The 24395-nt window shown below is 37.9% G+C and overlaps 1 protein-coding gene across 2 annotated transcripts; it reads right to left on the reverse strand.

Moving 5' to 3' along the window:
• Nucleotides 1-423: 423 nt before the first annotated feature.
• On the reverse strand, nucleotides 424-24395 carry LOC132616836 (putative late blight resistance protein homolog R1B-14). Of its 2 annotated transcripts, XM_060331545.1 has the most exons (5): nucleotides 24264-24395; nucleotides 23941-24123; nucleotides 23107-23267; nucleotides 1598-3843; nucleotides 424-817 (listed from the first exon to the last, which is right to left on the reverse strand). In XM_060331545.1, the coding sequence occupies exons 1-4, from the start codon at nucleotides 24328-24330 to the stop codon at nucleotides 1627-1629; spliced, it is 2628 nt and encodes an 875-aa protein (XP_060187528.1). In that variant the 5' UTR covers nucleotides 24331-24395; the 3' UTR covers nucleotides 424-817; nucleotides 1598-1626. The 2 variants fall into 2 exon arrangements, with proteins under 2 accessions (XP_060187528.1, XP_060187527.1); XM_060331544.1 differs by having other exon boundaries at nucleotides 23941-24379.

The raw sequence follows: 24395 nt of genomic DNA on the forward strand, positions 1-24395 counted from the left end.
CTAGTGAATTGTACTAGGTATGTTGTTGATTATTAGAGAAAAGGGCCAAATATCCTCTATATAAGAGATTGGCAGATTGCTAATGAGGTAACATTGCTCATTATATGATTTAACCAAATCGTTATCGCTGGCACTTCTTTCATTTTAAACCATCTGTAAAAACGAAAAAAAAAAAAAAAAACATAGACACAACACCCATCAACCAGCCTCACACCCCCCTAAGCTCCGCCCATTACATTGGATAAGAAGTTGTGAAATTATAAATAAAATATCGACAAATTTGCAACAATAAAGTTTGATACATGTTTCAGATTTTCTCTTTTGCACTCCTTCACAGATTCGATCTACTATTCTTTACCAGAGAACAATAGTTTTTGGACATCACAATGGATGCACGATGTACACTACATGACACACAAAATATACATAGACTATACATCGAGTATATACTTCTCATACACATTATAAGTAGTACCTGATTATACACTGAAGTCTATAGTATACACTCAAGGTGCATTGTGTATACACTACAAGGGCCATACTGATGTTCAGATTAGTAAAAATACTCCACTTTCGCGTGGTTCAGTTTTTCCAAGTATAAAGAAAAATGTGGAGTACTTAAAATTACTTATAAGATAGTTTCATTAAGGAACTAACTAAATACCATATTTGGGATGACAGGAATCACAAAACGCAGCAGGATTCATTCTGAGAACCCGAGTGCCAAATGAAGCAGAAAGCAGCAAAACCATATGGCACCACTGGAGGGGTAATTTGATCCAAGGTACAACATCATGCAATGTGATTCATTGAAGACCTGTACAATCACAAATGAATTAGTTTCTTTTCCTTAATAAAATTAACTAAATCACAAACAAAATTTTGAAAACCTGCCTAGGAAACTGTTACACTGAATTTTCATCACAACCATCAGGATCAATTGACATAAAACCTTTTATGTGCATTAACTTAGACTACTAGTGCAACTAATGCAGAGATTACTACTTTGGACTAGTCTACGTACTCAGTGATATTCATATCTGTCCTATGGGCTTGTATTCTAGAAGGGCTCGTTAGGTTGCTCGTTAGAGAAGAGTTATTGACGTATTAAAAATATCATAACTTTATACATTGTTTGATTACAAAAATGGAAAAATTAATCACACATAAAATCAAGCATAAGTTATACAACGTTTAGTTTTTTTTTTTTCCACATAATACATATCATTAATACAATGTTTGGTTCATGTTTTTCTTTTTCGCAAAACTAATACATGTATAAGTTATGAGGGAATATGTATTATTTTATGCAGGATAAAGATGGAATATAACTAATACATGAATAACTAAAACCCTACATAACTAATACAGGTATAACTAATCCTTGCATTGCTAATACCTACATAACTCTAACCAACAACCAAACGACCCGCTATGGTGTAACGTATTGCAACGCAAGGAGACAAATCCATGTTCTTATTCAACTTATATACTACATGGATGAGAAAAGGAGGGATAGCTAAAGGAGTCACAGGAATCTATAGAAGCATGAAATATAAATTAGAAGAATTTAAGGTCAAGGAAAGATTTAACATACCTCAAGAGAAGGTGTATATCCAATGGCAATCAAAGATCAGGAGGGAATATAGAGAGCTTGAACCCGTTGTTTTTAGTCCCCTCTTGAGTTTGCTTGTCTTTTTTGACTTGTATCTCCCGGGCAGATTTTGCTGCTTTGGTGGAATTTTGCAACTCCATCACTTGGAGGCTACGTATATCAGCCAGGCCGATGGGAATTTCCTCAAGGTTATCGCAGCATATGAGAACAATGTGCTTAAGCCTTGGAAATTGATCAGTTGAGGCAGTCCATGAAGCTAAGTTTGTCCGTTCAATCGACAAAAACTGTAGGGAACGAAAGCCTCCGACTTTTGGCTCCCAACACTCCCCCTTGCATGCATTTTCTTTCAGTTTCAGAACTTCAAGGTATTCTAACTGCCCCAATATGGACATATCATCCCACTCCAACCAGGTATCTGATAAAGACAACTTCCTCAACTTTGTTGGAAAGATATATGCTTGAGGAAGAGACAATTGTTTCCCAGTTTGACGGCCATCATTTATCAGCTTCAGGTTTTCGAGGCAATGTAGCTTCGTAACGCTGTTGAACGATCCAGTCTTATTTGCTTCCAGCAGCAAAGCTAATTTCCCACGAATGCCCAGTTTTTTCAAATTTGGAGCCCTTGCAAACACTTGTTCTGTGCAACTTTCAGGTGAAATTGTGGAGAGAGTTTGTAGGCTTTGATTTACTAAAGCAACTTTATTACTTTTTGGGGCAGCAGGTGTAGGCAACTTAGCACAAGTGTTAGTGTGCAAATGCCTTAGTCGCGGGAGGCTCCATATATCTGCTTGAAAATCAAGAGTGCTTTGTTGTGTGTTAATGATGAGGGTTTGTATGTTCCAAAGTTCCCCAATGCGTTTTGGAACCTTGACCAAGTCAGAAGAGATAGCAATATACCTCAAGTGATATAACTGAAAGAACTCCTTGCAAAAGCGATTGAATTTGATGGATTCAACATCCAAAACCCTTAGCAATGGAAAGCCCTTTGGTATGACAGGGATATCAGCAGCAGGAATCTCAATATTTTTCGAAGAACAAGATAATAATGACCTGACATATTCACCAACGGGCTTTGTAGACAAAAATTCTAGAATTGAGGAATGAATAGACAAACGACGGTAGGTGGATAGTTCCCGTTTTCCAGGAAAAGATTGCTCAACACCTATTGTTACTTCTTGGAAAAGATTTTCCTCCTTTGTAGCTTCTTGCTTGCAAAACTCGTGCAACATGTCATGAAGACGACATGTTTTCGTTTGGCCATCAGATGTCCTTTGCATTATCATCACTAGATTTCTATTGACGAGATCGTTCAAGTAGTCCTCTGCTTTATATTCAAGTGGTAAGTTCCCTTTGTACTGGATGAACCCTTCAGCGATCCACATTCGGATCAATTTCCAAGCAGGAATCTCAAAGCCCTTGGGAAATGCACCACAATACAGAAAGCATGCTTTCAAATCGTAAGGCAAGCGATCATAACTCATTTGCACCAATTTATTACAATTCTCTGGATTGTCTTTATTTATAAGGTGTTCACCCACGCTCTGATCCACTTGTTCCCACTCCCTTGTTGTTTTGCCTTTTCCTATTAAAGCTCCAGCAATCACCACAATTGCAAGGGGTAATCCCTTACATTTTCGGGCTATGCTTTGTCCAGGTCTTCCTAATTCATCAGGACATTTATCCTTTTGAAAAACTTTTTTCTCTAGTAAAATCCAACTTTCTTTGGCAGTTAAAAACTTCAAATTGCGAGGGGTATCATTGCAGTGTTTAGCAACTTTACTATCTCGAGTAGTCAACAATACCCTATTGTATTTATTGTTGTTTGGGAAAGCAATCTTGATGCGTTCCCAAGCTTCTGTAGACCATACATCATCCAAGACAACCAAGTATTTTCCTCCTTTTCCCAAAAACCCTTGTATTGTGTCAGCTAAATCCTCCTCACACATATCATGATACTGTTTAGTGTTCCGTGTGAATTTACTGATGATGTTGAGAAATAATTCTCTTCTCCTGTAGGATTGAGAAACATAAACCCAAATACGAGTAAAGAACTCGTATTCAATTTTAGAATGCTTGTAAATCTTGTTCGCTAGGGTAGTTTTGCCAAGTCCAGGCATACCAACAACTGGTATAACCACTAGATCGCCTGACCCTTGAAGAAGACGGTCGATTACCTTGTCTGCCTCCTCGTCAAAACCCACAACAGCATCTTCCTCTACCACCGGAGGCTTTTAAAATAAAGAAGATAAGGATTAGAACTATGAAATTATATATCATTGACTACCAAAATCTTCAAAAAAATTCTTTTGTACAATTTCACAGCTTACCTAGACATAAATCACAAGTTAACTTGATTTATGCACTGTTTAACCAGAGTTGTTCTGAAAACTTCATTTTATTTAGACAAGCAAAGGCAAAATAAAAGCATCACTTTTGATTTCCTCGTATGTTGTTGTAACTATTGTAAGTTTCTAACATTTGGTTCATCAAGTTACAGTTTTTATAAGCGAAAGACGAAGCTGTGTCCCCACTAAAAATATCATTCCGGTATTTCAATTACAGGATTTTGGATTTTGGTCTATTAGTTTCCTTTGTGGGAGAGTGACGTATATATACATAAGAATAGGGTATATTTACAAAATATGATGGTACTTTTCAGTTTACAAAATATAACAATAGATTTCTTACAAAACATATATGAATATTTTCGCTCAAGGCATAAAAGTTTCGCTCAAGATTTGTGTATGAAATGTGTATATCTTGCTCAAGGCTTAAAAATTTCGCGCAATATTTTATGTATGAAAAATGTATATCTCGCTCAAGGATTAGAATTCTCATAATTTTCGTGTTTGAAAATTGTATAAAAATGGTATGAAATATGTATGTAAGTATATAAAATATAACAACATTGTATACAACTTTCATACACATTTAATACAATTTTAAATCTCGCTTCGAAATGCATATGAAATTTAATACAACTACAATAACATTGTATACAACTTTCATACAATATTAATACAAATTTAGTACAAATGTTTCTTCTTGTTAAATGTACAGAAAGAGAATTAACACTAAAAAGCTAATTTACATCTCCATTTCTCTGATTTGTTGAGCAGTGTGTCTCTGATTTACGGGTCGGAGAGAATAACATTTTAGTAGGATTAAAACTCATAAATGTAAGAAAGATCCAAAAATCAATAAATTCAAACAAAAAACTGCTATGTCAATTCAACTGAAACAGTAGATCTAATCTAGAATGGTAGCAAAAATGGAGAACGCAAGGAGAGGATGGGACGTGAAGGAGGACAACAATGCCCTATATATAAAAATGGACATGCCTGGGCTTCACAAGGAGTACGTGAAGGTGTCAGTGGAGGAAAACAACATTGATAAATATCAAAGGAGAAGGCGAGAAAGAATCGGAAGACGAAGAGTATAGAAGCAGGTATTCAACTAGGCTGGAAATTCCTCAAAATTTGTATAAATTGGATGAGATTAAGGCAGAGGGAAGGGCTGAGCTTTTTAATTTTCCAGATCCGTTATATTTTGTAATTATGTTGGTATGGTTTATAAATAAGAAAAAGTTTGTAATATAGAATCTTAAGAGTATTATTAGGTTATTTTCCCTTAGTTTATAGCTCTGATAGAGCCTTGAATTTATGTTATGTGCCAATTATAAGGCAGGGGTATATTAGTCATTTTACATTGAAGAGTTAGTTAGACTGGTTGTTAGGAGTTGGTTACACTGTAAGTAAAACAGTTAGAGGAATTAACAGCTCGATAATCCTTATACATAGGAGAATTGTATTCTAGTTCATTCATTGATGAAATAATATGTTCTTCTTCCTCTTTCTATACTCACAATCTCAATTTTCCTAATTTCTATACACGGTTCAGAGGCTATTCTTCTCATTAGCTTCTTAGGTTACGGATTTGTGCTTGAATTCTTTAAGGACTTAACGATTTATTGGTCAAGATCAAGACTCTTTTGTTTAATCACTCTTTACCATTATTTCAAAAGGAAGACGAAAGAGTTGTTAAGACGTGTTAAAAAAGCAGATTTGAATAATAACTAGTACTCACTACTCAATTATAAACTGCCGCACCCAAATGAAAACATATGGGGCCCAAATAAGCAGAGAAAATGATCAAAATGGTCCTCAAACGTAGGCTTTGATTCCATTTGGTCCATTACATATAAACATGATAAAAAAGATCCTTATGTTGTGAACTGGAAGTTCCCACATCGCTCGCACACGGGATTGTGTGCGTGCTTATAAGCAGGGCCTGAAGCCTTTACTTGTAGACACGCATAAAACCGTGAGGGAGCCTGAAGTCTCCCAAAGCGGACAGTCTCTAAGAGCTAATGGTGCCTAGTGGCCCTCAACCTCCTAGACGCGCATAAAACCGTGAGGGAACCTGAAGTCTCCCAAAGCGGACAGTCTCTACGAGCTAATGGTGCCAGGTGGCCCTCAACCTCCTGGACGCATTTTAAAGCCGTGAGGGGCTGAGGCTCCAAAGCGGACAACATCTACAAGTTGTTTATAACACGTTATCAGCACGATGCTCGCGATGGGAGGGTGTGTTGTGAACTGGAAGTTCCCACATCGCTCGCACACGGGATTGTGTGCGTGCTTATAAGCAGGGCCTGAAGCCTTTACTTGTAGACGCGCATAAAACCGTGAGGGAGCCTGAAGTCTCCCAAAGCGGACAGTCTCTACGAGCTAATGGTGCCTGGTGGCCCTCAACCTCCTAGACGCGCATAAAACCGTGAGGGAGCCTGAAGTCTCCCAAAGCGGACAGTCTCTACGAGCTAATGGTGCCTGGTGCCCTCAACCTCCTGGACGCGTTTTAAAGCCGTGAGGGGCTGAAGCTCCAAAGCGGACAATATCTACAAGTTGTTACGAGCGATGTGGGAACTTCCAGTTCACAACACACCCTCCCATCGCGAGCATCGTGCTGATAACGTGTTATAAAATAAAACTATGAAGTAAATACACAGAAGAAATATGTAGAGAGATATCAGATTATATTACTTCTGCTCACTCAACATTGCATCTGTGCATCATATTTATAGGAGCAACATACAAAGGATTAACATATTTAATTGACATGGGATATTTTGGGATATTTATAACTTAATGGATATCCACTACTTGGGATATTTTTAACACTCCCCCTTGGATGTCCATTAATAGATGATGTACCTCGTTAAAACCTTATTAAAAAAAAAAAACCCTGTGGGAAAAAGTCCTAATGAAGAAAAAAAAGTGCACATATCTAGAAATACGCTTTGAGAGCTGCCTCATTAAAAACCTTACCAAGAAAACCCAATGGGACAAAACTTGGTTAAGGAAAAAAGAGTACAACACGTATTTCACTCCCCCTGACGAAGACCAAGATTCAGATGTCGGAGTCTTCGCATTCCAATCTTGAATATCATCTTCTCAAGAGTTGAAGTTGGCAAAGATTTAGTGAACAAATCTACAGGATTGTCACTTGAACGGATTTGTTGCACATCAATATCACCATTCTTCTGGAGATCATGTGTGAAAAATAACTTTGGTGAAATGTGCTTTGTTCTATCTCCTTTTATGAAACCTCCTTTTAATTGAGCTATGCATGCAGCATTATCTTCATATAATACTGTGGGTATTTTTGTATCACACTTCAAGCCACATCTTTCTCTGATGAAATGTATCACTGATCTCAACCACACACATTCTCTACTTGCTTCATGAATAGCGATTATCTCAGCATGATTTGAAGAAGTAGCAACAATGGACTGCTTGGTCGATCGCCATGATATAGCAGTACCTCCGCATGTAAACAGATAGCCCGTTTGAGATCGAGCTTTATGTGGATCAGATAAATAACCTGCATCTGCATAACCAACAAGATCTGTACTACCTTTGTTAGTATAAAACAGACTCATATCGCTAGTTCCCTTCAGATATCGCAATATATGCTTAATCCCGTTCCAATGCCTCCCGTGTAGGAGAAGAGCTATATCTTGCTAGCAAATTAACAGAAAATGCTATGTCAGGTCTTGTAGCATTAGCAAGATACATAAGTGCACCTATTGCACTAAGATATGGCACTTCAGGACCAAGTAGCTCTTCGTTTTCTTCCTGAGGTCGGAACGGATCTTTGCTCACTTCAAGTGAGCGAACAACCATAGGAGTACTTAAAGGATGCAAATTGTCCATGTAAAACCGATTTAAAACTTTCTCAGTATAGGCAGATTGATGGATAAAGATCCCTTTTGCGAAATGTTCAATTTGCAGACCAAGACAGAGTTTTGTCTTTCCGAGATCTTTCATCTCAAATTCTTTCTTCAAATATTCAATCGCCTTTTGGAGCTCTTCTGGAGTTCCAATGAGGTTTATGTCATCAACATAAACAGCAAGTATAATGAACCCTGATTTTGTTTTCTTAATAAAAACACATGGACAAATGGCATCATTTATATATCCTTCATTTATCAAGTACTCACTTAGGCGATTATACCACATACGCCCTGATTGTTTTAAACCATATAATGATCTTTGTAATCTGATTGAATACATTTCCCGAGACTTTAAACCAAATGCTTCAGGCATTTTATATCCTTCAGGAATTTTCATATAAATTGCATTATCAAGTGAACCATAAAGATAAGCTGTAACCACATCCATAAGATGTATTTCAAGGGTTTCATAGACAACTAAACCCATGAGGTATCGAAATGTTATAGCATCCATAACTGGTGAATATGTTTCTTCATAGTCGACGTCGTGTCTTTGAGAGAATCCTTGAGCAACAAGGCGTGCTTTGTATCGCACAATTTCATTTCTCTCATTTCTTTTCCGTACAAAGACCCATTTGTGACCAACTGGTTTTTTACACCATTAGGCGTTTGGACTACAGGTCCAAAAACCTCACATTTAGCAAGTGAATTCAATTCTGATTGAATTGCTTCTTGCCATTTTGGCCAATCATATCTTCGTCGACATTCTCCGACAGATTGAGGTTCTTGATCCTCACTGCCTTTTATAATATTTAGTGCAACATTATATGCAAAAACACTATTCACCACAATTTTCGAACGATTCAAGTTGTCCTCATCACCAGTAAAACTTAATGATAGTTCTTCACTCACTGAAGTCTCGGGTTTGCTGATTTCTTCAGGAATATCAGAATTAATCAGATCTTGAATCTCTTCATGAGATCCTTTCATAGTGTCATTCTGATCATTGTTTGTATTTCTTTTTCTTGGATTTTTATCCTTGGAGCCCAATGGCCTACCACGCTTCAGGCGTGGATGAGATTCAGAGGCTATGACACTAGTAGATTGTCCCTTTGGAACATCAATTCGAATAGGCACATTCTCTGCAGGGATATGCGACTTAGTTATTCTTTTCAAATCAGAAAATCCGTCTGGCATTTGATTTGCTATTTTCTGTAAGTGGATGATCTTCTGGATCTCCTGCTCACATATAGGGGTACGTGGATCAAAATGAGATAGTGATGGAACTCTCCACGCAATTTCTCTTTTGATTTCTTTTCTCTCTCCCCCTAATTGTGAAAAATTTGTTTCATCAAATCGACAATCTGCAAATCGGGCAGTGAATAAATCTCCCGTCAATGGCTCAAGATAGCGAATAATGGAGGGTGATTCAAACCCAACATATATTCCTAACCTTCTTTGGGGGCCCATCTTAGTGCGTTGTGGTGGTGCTACAGGCACATATACAACACAGCCAAAGATTCGGAGATGAGCAATATTTGGTTCATGACCAAATACTAATTGTGACGGGGAGTATTTATTATAATGAGTCGGTCTAAGACGAACAAGAGATGTTGCATGTAAAATAGCATGACCCCAGACGGTTGTAGGCAACCGTGTTTTCATAAGTAATGGTCTTGCTATCAATTGCACACGCTTAATAAATGACTCAGCAAGGCCATTTTGGGTATGAACAGGTGCTACAGGATGTTCAACCTTTATCCCAACTGATAAACAATAATCATCAAAAGCTTGGGATGAAATTCTCCAGCATTATCAAGACGTATAGCCTGAAGTGTGCCCTTAAGCGTATTATTTGTGCCAATAATTTCGCAAACGTCAGGTTGCGAGACGATATGAGGCACACATGAGACCATCTCGAAGACGCATCTATTAGAACCATAAAATATCTGAATGACCCACAAGATGGGTGAATAGGTCCACATATATCCCCATGTATACGATCTAGAAAAGCAGGAGATTCAATGTCAACTTTCAGTGGTGATGGCCTGGTTATCAATTTGCCCTGATGACAAGCGACACATGAAAATTCACTACTTTCAAGAATCTTCAGGTTCTTAAGTGGATGCCCTTTTGAATTTTCAATAATTCGTCTCATCATTATTGATCCAGGATGACCCATTCGGTCATGCCAAAGCACAAAAGTTCCTGAATCGTTAAACTTCTGGTTTACGATTGAGTGTGCTTCCACTGTACTAATTTCTGCATAGTACAGGCCAGAAGACAAAGTTGGTAATTTCTCCAAAACATATTTCTGGCCGGAGACATTCTTTGTAATGATAAGATATTCATCATTTGTTTCATTTAATGTCTCGACGTGATACCCATTACGACGGATATCTTTGAAACTCAACAAGTTTCGTGGGGATCTAGAAGAGAATAATGCATCTTCTATAACAAGTTTCGTCCCTTTAGGTAGAAATATAGTAGCTCTTCCGGAGCCTTCAATTAATTTCGAATTGCCAGAAATTGTATTAATATTTCCCCTTTTTCTACGCAAGTGAGAAAAGTATTTCTCATCTTTGAATATAGCATGCGTTGTTCCACTATCAATGTTATATCCCGTATCTCATACATTCGGATAATCCGAGAAAGTCGTGACAAGTTAAGGACAAGATCATTTTCAAGAATTATTTTAATGTACGAGTGGTTAGGAATATTATTTATGAACATTGGTGGTATGAAAATATTGGGAGAGGCCAAGGGTAAAAAGAGAAATTTGCAAAATGACCAATGGAAATAATGTGGAAGACTAAGGGCAAGATGGTGATTTCACAAAATTCTAGAAAAAGAGGAGAAAAGAAAAAAATAAGCAAAGATGACAAATAAGTCATCTTTTGCCACCATTCAAGAAAATTCTAGAGGAAGGCATGTGCCATGCACATGACCCTTTAATATATGGCACATGGATGAGAAGAATTCATCACATTGCCATTTGGAAAATTCAAGAACTTGAGAGAAAGAACAAAAAAAAAAAAGATGAAGGAGAAAGAAGGGGAGTTTCGGCCAAGAGGAGGGGATTTCATCCCCATGAAATCTTGTCCCAAAAATTTATTTCTTCATGCATTTCTACTAACTCAAGGATGACTCTACTCTTAGAAATCCGAGCTTATGTTTGACCCTTTTTCATTCAGTGTAATTGAATTAGGCATATTATGTTTAGTTGAAAAAGTTAGTTTGAATATATGTAACTTTCACCAACGGAACTGGATTGCCCTGAAACTTTCGTAGATGACCTTATAAGACCAAATGTTTATAGTTTTGCGTATGTCACCTCGACTTGACCCAAGGTGGGCCCACAACCCCCGAGACCTATTTGTATTGTTTTATTTGCCCTATTTCCGTACGATAATTAAGGGAAACTTTGGCTAATGTTCCGAGTTTGTTATAAGTACCTAGTAACTCAGATACAAGTGTTCTGACTCGACTATTCTGATATAAATACTTCGATACGAACGATCTGATTCGAACATTTTGATATAAGTATTCTGATGTAAATATTCCGATATAAGTGTTCTGATTTAAGCATTCCAATATAAATAATCCGATATAAATATTCTGATATAAGCATTCTGAGTTAGGTATACTGGTACGAGTGTCTGGTATAAGTGTTCTGATATGGGTATTCCGATATAAGTATTCCGAAATAAGTATTCGGCTATGAATGTCTGGATATGAGCCTTCTGATCCAAGTATTCTGATATGAGTATTCTCTGTAAGCCTTAATGTTCTCTAAGTACGATCTCGGATCGCTTAAAAGTCCGAAGAGGTTTCTGTATTTCAAATGCTCATAACTTCCTGATATTAACTTGGAAGAACCCGAAACTCGTTTCTGAGCCTTCGAATGTCGGCAAGTGTACCCATCCATCGAGTCTGGATTTATGTGCATATGGTTTCTCATGACTCTGCTCGTGCATGACTCAATGTCTCTTTCACTGCGTCCCGGGCCAGGTTCTGTTATCGTGCCCTTCTTCTGCTTGTTCACTGCGTCCCGGGCCAGGTTCTGTTATCGTGCATTTCCTCTGCATTGTTCACCGCGCCCCTCGGTGGGAGAGCCGGGTTCTGTTATCTGTATATGATGATATGGGGATGGCGGCCAGGATGGCATATGATTCTGTTCACCGCGTCTCTTCCCAGAGGGCCGGGTTCTATTACCGCGTCCCTTATCACAGGGCCGGGATCTGTCATCTGCTATCTGCATATGTATATATTGACACATGATTTTGACATATGATGATTCTGTTTACCGCGTCCCTTATCACAGGGCCGGGATCTGTTATCTGTGGAAATATTATATGATTTCGATATGCATAATTTGTGTCCGGAAAGTAAGCACTCTGGTATTCTGTACGTTCTGTATTTCGTCCGATATATGACATCATCTGAGTATTTTGTACGTTCTGTATTCCGTCCGAAACATGACATCATCTGACCATTTTGTACGTTCTGTACCCCGTCTGGCGCGTGATATCACCTCTGTACGTTCGGTACTCCGTTCTGTATTCTGTATTTTCTGCACCTCTTCGGACATGCGATCTGTAAATGTAGAATAAGTATTTTGGTACTTTGGTCAACACCCTTACTTTCTGTATATTCACTGATATGTGAGACAGGTATGTATGCTTTGTGTCTGAAAAGTAATGAGCGTCTGGTACTCTGAATACCGTATTTGTTTGTTAGTTCTGTCTGCTTCTTTGTGATGCATGCCTTACATACTCAGTACATATTCCGTACTGACCCCCTGTCTTCGGGGGCTGCGTTTCATGCCGCGCAGGTACTCCCAGATGAGCCGAGATTATTATAGAAGATGTTCCAGCGGAGTTGGCAAGCTCCATTTGCTCCTGGAGCGCTGCCGAGTCAGAGTTCGTATGTAAAGGTTTTTGATTGATGTTAGAGACTTTGCAGACAACGTCGTGGGTATTGTTAGTCAGTCTGTAAGCGGCTCCGTCAGCCGATATGTCGGTCTGTGTTATGTACTGAATTTTGTATGATTATAGATTTGTTCTACTTGGAAACTACAAGAAAGAATATTTCTGGAAAAAAAAAATTACTATGTATTTTATCTTATTTGATTTAAAAAGTTTGACGTGATTTTATGTGCAGCAAGAGTCTGAGGGTTCGCTCGGCCCTAAGTAAGGGTCGGGTGCCCATCACACCCCAGTAAGGTCGGGTGTGACAAAGTGGTATCAGAGCAGGTCTGTCCTAGGGGTTGTCTGCAAAGTCGTGTCCGGTAGAGTCCTGTTTATGGTGTGAAGCGCGCCACATTCATAAACAGGAGGCTACGGGGCATCTAGGGATTGTTGACCTTCTTTCTGTCATATATCGTGCGATAGAGCCAAGTCATAGGACATGAGATCCCTTATATGCAAGCCTTACATACTACGGAAGAAGATGGGAAATGATATGGAAGGGTCACAAGGGCAAGTCTGGAGATAATCGTTCTGTTCCCTGAAACAGAAAGTTCTGGGCGGCTAGAATGTGATATATAGTCGTATGCTCTGTAAGGTATTGTTGGTATTTGCTGCGTACAGATTTCGAATGATAAGAATTTGTAAAGGTGGTATGGAAGACCGAAAAGGGTAAATTAGTAATTTCACAAGAAAGGACGTGTTACGAATGTGTCTCAGAATCTGTAAAACCTTGACTTGCTCTAGATTATGTAGTAAAGGATATACAAGGAAGTGGACGTGATTATATCGGCGTTAAGGCGCCAAATTCCACCAAGGTTTCGAGGTTAAGCGTGCCAGGTGGGAGCAATTTCAGGATGGGTGACCCCCTGGGAAGTATGCAAGAAATTCCAAAGATTTAGCTGTAAGAGACAAATGAAAAGCTGGAATGGCCTGAGTGAAATTAGAACATATGGGATGGTTGGAGACCATAAGAAGGCGCGTAGAACAAGGCAGACTAGCTCGGTGGAGAGACAAAAAGTACGTCACGGCTCTGGAATTTGGATAGGCTTGAATGACGATTGGAAGTATTTTATGGGCTAGTTGATAATACTTATATGTATATATATATGGATACGTATGACACCTTATTTGTGATTGTATTAGTGGACACGTGTGTCCCAGTAACCAGTGCTACGATATGGAAGGCACCAACTAAATAAGGGTACCGAAGTCCAAGTGATAGCAAAGGTAAATGGTGCAACTGTTATAAAATACGTTGATGTTATTCCTATCATAAGTTAAGAATGGAGAAGCGTTAACACCAGGCTATTTGAAAAAAGACAGGGCATGAAGATGTGGACAAATAAGGATACAGACCTAAAGTGAGAGAAAGACTCATGGTAAGAAGTTTTCGATATGTTATGCGTAGGGAAATCCGATTACGAAGAAAGTAAGGTGTAAAGCAGAGAATGGGTACGAAGAAAGGAATAACTATGATAGGGACCCTCCCGAAGTGTTATGACACCCCACAAGATCAGTTGAACATTCGAGGACGAATGTTCTAAAGGGGGAGGATGTTATATCCCGTATCTCATACATTCGGATAATCCGAGAAAGTCGTGACAAGTTAAGGACAAAATCATTTTCAAGAATTATTTTAATGTACGAGTGGTTAGGAATATTATTTATGAACATTGGTGGTATGAAAATATTGGGAGAGGTCAAGGGTAAAAAGAGAAATTTGCAAAATGGCCAATGGAAATAATGTGGAAGACTAAGGGCAAGATGGTAATTTCACAAAATTCTAGAAAAAGAGGAGAAAAGAAAAAAATAAGCAAAGATGACAAATAAGTCATCTTTTGCCACCATTCAAGAAAATTCTAGAGGAGGGCATGTGCCATGCACATGACCCTTTAATATATGGCACATGGATGAGAAGAATTCATCACATTGCCATTTGGAAAATTCAAGAACTTGAGACAAAGAACAAAAAAAAAAAGATGAAGGAGAAAGAAGGGGAGTTTCGGCCAAGAGGAGGGGATTTCATCCCCATGAAATCTTGTCCCAAAAATTTATTTCTTCATGTATTTCTACTAACTCAAGGATGACTCTACTCTTAGAAATCCGAGCTTATGTTTGACCCTTTTTCATTCAGTGTAATTGAATTAGACATATTATGTTTAGTTGAAAAAGTTAGTTTGAATATATGTAACTTCCACCAACGGAACTGGATTGCCCTGAAACTTTCGTAGATGACCTTATAAGACCAAATGTTTATAGTTTTACGTATGTCACCTCGACTTGACCCAAGGTGGGCCCACAACCCCCGAGACCTATTTGTATTGTTTTATTTGCCCTATTTCCGTACGATAATTAAGGGAAACTTTGGCTAATGTTCCGAGTTTGTTATAAGTACCTAGTAACTCAGATACAAGTGTTCTGACTCGACTATTCTGATATAAATACTCCGATACGAACGATCTGATTCGAACATTTTGATATAAGTATTCTGATGTAAATATTCCGATATAAGTGTTCTGATTTAAGCATTCCAATATAAATAATCCGATATAAATATTCTGATATAAGCATTCTGAGTTAGGTATACTGGTACGAGTGTCTGGTATAAGTGTTCTGATATGGGTATTCCGATATAAGTATTCCGAAATAAGTATTCGGCTATGAATGTCTGGATATGAGCCTTCTGATCCAAGTATTCTGATATGAGTATTCTCTGTAAGCCTTAATGTTCTCTAAGTACGATCTCGGATCGCTTAAAAGTCCGAAGAGGTTTCTGTATTTCAAATGCTCATAACTTCCTGATATTAACTTGGAAGAACCCGAAACTCGTTTCTGAGCCTTCGAATGTCGGCAAGTGTACCCATCCATCGAGTCTGGATTTATGTGCATATGGTTTCTCATGACTCTGCTCGTGCATGACTCAATGTCTCTTTCACTGCGTCCCGGGCCAGGTTCTGTTATCGTGCCCTTCTTCTGCTTGTTCACTGCGTCCCGGGCCAGGTTCTGTTATCGTGCATTTCCTCTGCATTGTTCACCGCGCCCCTCGGTGGGAGAGCCGGGTTCTGTTATCTGTATATGATGATATGGGGATGGCGGCCAGGATGGCATATGATTCTGTTCACCGCGTCTCTTCCCAGAGGGCCGGGTTCTGTTACCGCGTCCCTTATCACAGGGTCGGGATCTGTCATCTGCTATCTGCATATGTATATATTGACACATGATTTTGACATATGATGATTCTGTTTACCGCGTCCCTTATCACAGGGCCGGGATCTGTTATCTGTGGAAATATTATATGATTTCGATATGCATAATTTGTGTCCGGAAAGTAAGCACTCTGGTATTCTGTACGTTCTGTATTTCGTCCGATATATGACATCATCTGAGTATTTTGTACGTTCTGTATTCCGTCCGAAACATGACATCATCTGATCATTTTGTACGTTCTGTACCCCGTCTGGCGCGTGATATCACCTCTGTACGTTCGGTACTCCGTTCTGTATTCTGTATTTTCTGCACCTCTTCGGACATGCGATCTGTAAATGTAGAATAAGTATTTTGGTACTTTGGTCAACACCCTTACTTTCTGTATATTCACTGATATGTGAGACAGGTATGTATGCTTTGTGTCTGAAAAGTAATGAGCGTCTGGTACTCTGAATACCGTATTTGTTTGTTAGTTCTGTCTGCTTCTTTGTGATGCATGCCTTACATACTCAGTACATATTCCGTACTGACCCCCTGTCTTCGGGGGCTGCGTTTCATGCCGCGCAGGTACTCCCAGATGAGCCGAGATTATTATAGAAGATGTTCCAGCGGAGTTGGCAAGCTCCATTTGATCCTGGAGCGCTGCCGAGTCAGAGTTCGTATGTAAAGGTTTTTGATTGATGTTAGAGACTTTGCAGACAACGTCGTGGGTATTGTTAGTCAGTCTGTAAGCGGCTCCGTCAGCCGATATGTCGGTCTGTGTTATGTACTGAATTTTGTATGATTATAGATTTGTTCTACTTGGAAACTACAAGAAAGAATATTTCTGGAAAAAAAAAATTACTATGTATTTTATCTTATTTGATTTAAAAAGTTTGACGTGATTTTATGTGCAGCAAGAGTCTGAGGGTTCGCTCGGCCCTAAGTAAGGGTCGGGTGCCCATCACACCCCAGTAAGGTCGGGTGTGACAAAGTGGTATCAGAGCAGGTCTGTCCTAGGGGTTGTCTGCAAAGTCGTGTCCGGTAGAGTCTTGTTTATGGTGTGAAGCGCGCCACATTCATAAACAGGAGGCTACGGGGCATCTAGGGATTGTTGACCTTCTTTCTGTCATATATCGTGCGATAGAGCCAAGTCATAGGACATGAGATCCCTTATATGCAAGCCTTACATACTACGGAAGAAGATGGGAAATGATATGGAAGGGTCACAAGGGCAAGTCTGGAGATAATCGTTCTGTTCCCTGAAACAGAAAGTTCTGGGCGGCTAGAATGTGATATATAGTCGTATGCTCTGTAAGGTATTGTTGGTATTTGCTGCGTACAGATTTCGAATGATAAGAATTTGTAAAGGTGGTATGGAAGACCGAAAAGGGTAAAATAGTAATTTCACAAGAAAGGACGTGTTACGAATGTGTCTCAGAATCTGTAAAACCTTGACTTGCTCTAGATTATGTAGTAAAGGATATACAAGGAAGTGGACGTGATTATATCGGCGTTAAGGCGCCAAATTCCACCAAGGTTTCGAGGTTAAGCGTGCCAGGTGGGAGCAATTTCAGGATGGGTGACCCCCTGGGAAGTATGCAAGAAATTCCAAAGATTTAGCTGTAAGAGACAAATGAAAAGCTGGAATGGCCTGAGTGAAATTAGAACATATGGGATGGTTGGAGACCATAAGAAGGCGCGTAGAACAAGGCAGACTAGCTCGGTGGAGAGACAAAAAGTACGTCACGGCTCTGGAATTTGGATAGGCTTGAATGACGATTGGAAGTATTTTATGGGCTAGTTGATAATACTTATATGTATATATATATGGATACGTATGACACCTTATTTGTGATTGTATTAGTGGACACGTGTGTCCCAGTAACCAGTGCTACGATATGGAAGGCACCAACTAAATAAGGGTACCGAAGTCCAAGTGATAGCAAAGGTAAATGGTGCAACTGTTATAAAATACGTTGATGTTATTCCTATCATAAGTTAAGAATGGAGAAGCGTTAACACCAGGCTATTTGAAAAAAGACAGGGCATGAAGATGTGGACAAATAAGGATACAGACCTAAAGTGAGAGAAAGACTCATGGTAAGAAGTTTTCGATATGTTATGCGTAGGGAAATCCGATTACGAAGAAAGTAAGGTGTAAAGCAGAGAATGGGTACGAAGAAAGGAATAACTATGATAGGGACCCTCCCGAAGTGTTATGACACCCCACAAGATCAGTTGAACATTCGAGGACGAATGTTCTAAAGGGGGAGGATGTTATATCCCGTATCTCATACATTCGGATAATCCGAGAAAGTCGTGACAAGTTAAGGACAAAATCATTTTCAAGAATTATTTTAATGTACGAGTGGTTAGGAATATTATTTATGAACATTGGTGGTATGAAAATATTGGGAGAGGCCAAGGGTAAAAAGAGAAATTTGCAAAATGGCCAATGGAAATAATGTGGAAGACTAAGGGCAAGATGGTAATTTCACAAAATTCTAGAAAAAGAGGAGAAAAGAAAAAAATAAGCAAAGATGACAAATAAGTCATCTTTTGCCACCATTCAAGAAAATTCTAGAGGAGGGCATGTGCCATGCACATGACCCTTTAATATATGGCACATGGATGAGAAGAATTCATCACATTGCCATTTGGAAAATTCAAGAACTTGAGACAAAGAACAAAAAAAAAAAGATGAAGGAGAAAGAAGGGGAGTTTCGGCCAAGAGGAGGGGATTTCATCCCCATGAAATCTTGTCCCAAAAATTTATTTCTTCATGCATTTCTACTAACTCAAGGATGACTCTACTCTTAGAAATCCGAGCTTATGTTTGACCCTTTTTCATTCAGTGTAATTGAATTAGACATATTATGTTTAGTTGAAAAAGTTAGTTTGAATATATGTAACTTCCACCAACGGAACTGGATTGCCCTGAAACTTTCGTAGATGACCTTATAAGACCAAATGTTTATAGTTTTACGTATGTCACCTCGACTTGACCCAAGGTGGGCCCACAACCCCCGAGACCTATTTGTATTGTTTTATTTGCCCTATTTCCGTACGATAATTAAGGGAAACTTTGGCTAATGTTCCGAGTTTGTTATAAGTACCTAGTAACTCAGATACAAGTGTTCTGACTCGACTATTCTGATATAAATACTCCGATACGAACGATCTGATTCGAACATTTTGATATAAGTATTCTGATGTAAATATTCCGATATAAGTGTTCTGATTTAAGCATTCCAATATAAATAATCCGATATAAATATTCTGATATAAGCATTCTGAGTTAGGTATACTGGTACGAGTGTCTGGTATAAGTGTTCTGATATGGGTATTCCGATATAAGTATTCCGAAATAAGTATTCGGCTATGAATGTCTGGATATGAGCCTTCTGATCCAAGTATTCTGATATGAGTATTCTCTGTAAGCCTTAATGTTCTCTAAGTACGATCTCGGATCGCTTAAAAGTCCGAAGAGGTTTCTGTATTTCAAATGCTCATAACTTCCTGATATTAACTTGGAAGAACCCGAAACTCGTTTCTGAGCCTTCGAATGTCGGCAAGTGTACCCATCCATCGAGTCTGGATTTATGTGCATATGGTTTCTCATGACTCTGCTCGTGCATGACTCAATGTCTCTTTCACTGCGTCCCGGGCCAGGTTCTGTTATCGTGCCCTTCTTCTGCTTGTTCACTGCGTCCCGGGCCAGGTTCTGTTATCGTGCATTTCCTCTGCATTGTTCACCGCGCCCCTCGGTGGGAGAGCCGGGTTCTGTTATCTGTATATGATGATATGGGGATGGCGGCCAGGATGGCATATGATTCTGTTCACCGCGTCTCTTCCCAGAGGGCCGGGTTCTGTTACCGCGTCCCTTATCACAGGGCCGGGATCTGTCATCTGCTATCTGCATATGTATATATTGACACATGATTTTGACATATGATGATTCTGTTTACCGCGTCCCTTATCACAGGGCCGGGATCTGTTATCTGTGGAAATATTATATGATTTCGATATGCATAATTTGTGTCCGGAAAGTAAGCACTCTGGTATTCTGTACGTTCTGTATTTCGTCCGATATATGACATCATCTGAGTATTTTGTACGTTCTGTATTCCGTCCGAAACATGACATCATCTGACCATTTTGTACGTTCTGTACCCCGTCTGGCGCGTGATATCACCTCTGTACGTTCGGTACTCCGTTCTGTATTCTGTATTTTCTGCACCTCTTCGGACATGCGATCTGTAAATGTAGAATAAGTATTTTGGTACTTTGGTCAACACCCTTACTTTCTGTATATTCACTGATATGTGAGACAGGTATGTATGCTTTGTGTCTGAAAAGTAATGAGCGTCTGGTACTCTGAATACCGTATTTGTTTGTTAGTTCTGTCTGCTTCTTTGTGATGCATGCCTTACATACTCAGTACATATTCCGTACTGACCCCCTGTCTTCGGGGGCTGCGTTTCATGCCGCGCAGGTACTCCCAGATGAGCCGAGATTATTATAGAAGATGTTCCAGCGGAGTTGGCAAGCTCCATTTGCTCCTGGAGCGCTGCCGAGTCAGAGTTCGTATGTAAAGGTTTTTGATTAGCGGCTTCGTCAGCCGATATGTCGGTCTGTGTTATGTACTGAATTTTGTATGATTATAGATTTGTTCTACTTGGAAACTACAAGAAAGAATATTTCTGAAAAAAAAAATTACTATGTATTTTATCTTATTTGATTTAAAAAGTTTGACGTGATTTTATGTGCAGCAAGAGTCTGAAGGTTCGCTCGGCCCTAAGTAAGGGTCGGGTGTCCATCACACCTCAGTAAGGTCGGGTGTGACAATCAATCACACAAATATCTTCATGATTGGTCATTGATCCAAATAATATTTGAAGATTTTTCATATATTCTTCGAGGCTTGTAAAGTATTTGATCGAGATGACAGAGTCTCGTGCTGATAACGTGTTATAAAATAAAAATATGAAGTAAATACACAGAAGAAATATGTAGAGAGATATCAGATTATATTACTTTTGCTCACTCAACATTGCATCTGTGCATCTTATTTATAGGAGCAACATACAAAGATTTAACATATTTAATTGACATGGGATATTTTGGGATATTTTGGGATATTTTGAGATATTTATAACTTAATGGATATGCACTACTTGGGATATTTTTAACACCTTAATATTTTTCAAAAAGTAATTAGTTTGATCCTAAGACAATAAGTAAAGATAATCACTACCAATACTATCAAAATAAACAGACGCCCTCAGCATGTGCACTGCACATGAGCTATCAAGCAATAAAATAAAAGTGCCTTGTTATATCGTTCAATCTGATTTCAAATTTACATCAAAATTCCAGACCCTAACTTGAAAAAAGCCATGAATAAACTTTCAATATAGGGGCAGGGCTACGTAGGTTGCGTATAAACTTTCAAAATTCCGATTTATGGTGAATATATTCAATGGAGTATAGAAGGAAAACTAGAATGTCTTCGATTGGGTTAAGTAGGTTGTGCATAGAGGAAGACGTCGCGGGCCTTAGTTTATTTTAACAGTAAAAGTAATGACTATCTTTACTTATATGGCTTAGGACCAAATTAATCACTTTTTGAAATACATTAAGGACCATTTTCATCATACGCATACATTAAGGACCAAATGATACCAAAGCCCATACACTAGGGGACCATTTTGATCATTTTCTCCAAGTAAACACATACTCCATCTATTTCAATTTATGTGAACCTATTTGATGGGGCACGGAGTTTAAGAAAGAAGAGAAGACATTTAAACTTGTGGTGTTAAATGAGTCACATATATTTATGTGGCTATAAATCATTGCATAAAGGTAAATTATTTCCAAATATAGAAAGAGATGATTCTTTTTGCCATGGATTAATAAGAAAATAGGTTCACATAAATTGGAACAGGGAGAGTAGTATATTTCTGGAAATCTCAAACCACCTCCCGCAATATTTACACGAAGCGTAAAATAAGAAATTAAAAAGTCTACGCTTTAGACAAAATTCATTTTCATTAAATCTCTAACACTAGAATATACTTCCTCCGTCTCAAAATAGTTATCACATTTTGCTTTTTGAGAGTCAGTTTGACTAATCTTAAAAGCTAACTTTAATTATATCAATTTAATATTTTAATTTGAACTCATATTATATCTAAAAAATACCATAAGTGTAATTCATCTCATATCAACAGGATTAAAAATGTATTTTTAAAATGTTGGTCAAATCATATACAGTCAAACCTCTATATAACAGCATGATTGGGTCCGAAATTTTTCAGCTGTTATAGAGAATGACTGTTATACACCTATAACAGCATTGACATTTAAATAATACTTCGCTGATATAGGCAAAAAAGATCCATAAAATCAAATTTTCATTTTTAATTGTCAAATTCTAAGCTTAACCACACTTTGTATAACGGAGGAAAATCGTTTAATGATGAAAATATATATTAATATGATATTTTTTGTCATAAATAGTGTATTAAATGATCAAATATTTGGTCAAAATTTCTACTCTTATTATTGGTAATCATAGATATTCTATTTTTATAAAGATGGTTAATTATTATATTACTAAAAAAAGAAGATAGTTGTTATATGGGGGTAATTTTACAAAGAACGTACTGCTATAAAGTTGGTTGTTGCTGTTATAGATGAAATGCTGTTATAGAGAAGTAAAATATAACATAAAAAATCGGTTCTAAAAAATCTCAGTGTTATAGAGAGGTGTTGTTATATGCAAGTGTCGTTATAGAGAGGTCTGACTGTATAATTTAACTCTCGAAAAGTAAATATAACAAGTATTTTGGGGGAGTAACACCTAAATATGATTGACATGTTGTGTAACATCATTTGTGAGTGTTTACACAAACCAATGGATGCATGTCATGTATATGAATATATAATAACATTACATTACTTAACCATGATTAGTAAATGTATATATTTACTACATTAAACTACTTAACTACAGTAAATTATACCATCATTTGTCAGTTAAAAAGGTACTCCAGTAACAAAATTAACAGAGAAATCAAAATCAGAATCCGCACCTTTCTCTCTTCGACAGCAAAAGGATCTTCATCTTGAAGTGCCTGAAGGCCATGGGCATTTTCTTGACGCATTGCCTTCACTCTTTCTCTAATACCTCTTATTTCAACAGCCACATCCCTCACTCTTTTATAATGAGCAATGTCCACATACTTTACTACCCCTGTTATGGAAAAACAGAGAGAATGAAAAAAAAACTCATTGGCGGATCCAGGATTTTTATTCAGGGGTTCGAAAAAATTAACAAAAGCTAAATATTAAAAATAATGATGTCGATGGGGATCAAACCTAGGACACTAGAGGCAATTTTGAACACCCTAGACCACTTGAGCTAACCTTTTGCATTTGTTTAGGGTGTTAGAAAAGCTAATATATGTACATAAACACAGAAAATCTACCCTATATAGACACTGTAATTTTTTACCGAGCCTGCCACCCACGTAGATCCGCCCCTGATTGAACTGATTTATTACATTGTTTTCTGCATTTAAAATTAAATACTACATCACTATTTTACAAAAAAATATATATATATATTTTCCTTTTAATACTAAACTAACTAGTCTATAATTAATGTAAATACCAGATTTAAAAAGAAAATAAATATTTTAAAATATTTCTCGACTAAGAAAAAAGTAAATATTTAAGAAATAAAGACAGAATTGTGAATTTTGTTACACTAAATTAAAGATGTATATGATATACTAAAATGTTTTTTTAATCCTGTGATTATAAAGTTGTGGTTTAGGATGTTTGAATTGTCTTAGACACTATTTTTTTGGGACAGTATTCTACAAATTAATGTAATTCAGAAGGAAAGTAAATCTTTTTAACACCTTTGTCCTCGTGAAGCTTGGCCTCAATTACAAGCTTATCAATAGCGTCTTCAGCACTGTTGACCACTGTTCTAATCTTCTTCACTAATTCCTTCAGAACTTCATTTTCACTGCGGCATTTTGCAGCTTGTTTGAGGAAAGCATTGAATTCGTTTAGATCTGTAAGCAGATTCTCAGCTTCACCTTTAACACAAATAAGTAGCTCAGCATTGTCACGTAACAATTGCATCAAGTTCTCCACTAGAAAATTTACAGCTATATCTGCCATTTTTCGAAGAGTAATGAATTTGATCGATCAAATTAAGCAAGAGAAATTAATCGACCTGATACTCGTTGCAGCTTAACTTTAGTTGAGCAGGAGGACTTAGAATGGACTGGAGATCTGAGCATATATGCCAATAGCAAATGCGCGTGTTGACTCCATCTTTTAAGTCATTCTTTAATTTTTCTTCTTC

This window comes from Lycium barbarum, chromosome 11 (genome assembly GCF_019175385.1).
Source record: "Lycium barbarum isolate Lr01 chromosome 11, ASM1917538v2, whole genome shotgun sequence".
NCBI classification, from domain to species: Eukaryota; Viridiplantae; Streptophyta; class Magnoliopsida; order Solanales; family Solanaceae; genus Lycium; species Lycium barbarum.

Coding starts and splice junctions, on each gene's coding strand:
- LOC132616836 (XM_060331544.1), bottom strand. CDS start 24,208: ATGGCAGATATAGCTGTAAATTTTCTAGTGGAGAACTTGATGCAATTG. Junction 23,268..23,940: donor CAAGCTTCACGAGGACAAAG/GTGTTAAAAAGA, acceptor TTTCCATAACAG/GGGTAGTAAAGTATGTGGAC. Junction 3,844..23,106: donor TTGCTGTCGAAGAGAGAAAG/GTGCGGATTCTG, acceptor TTATTTTAAAAG/CCTCCGGTGGTAGAGGAAGA.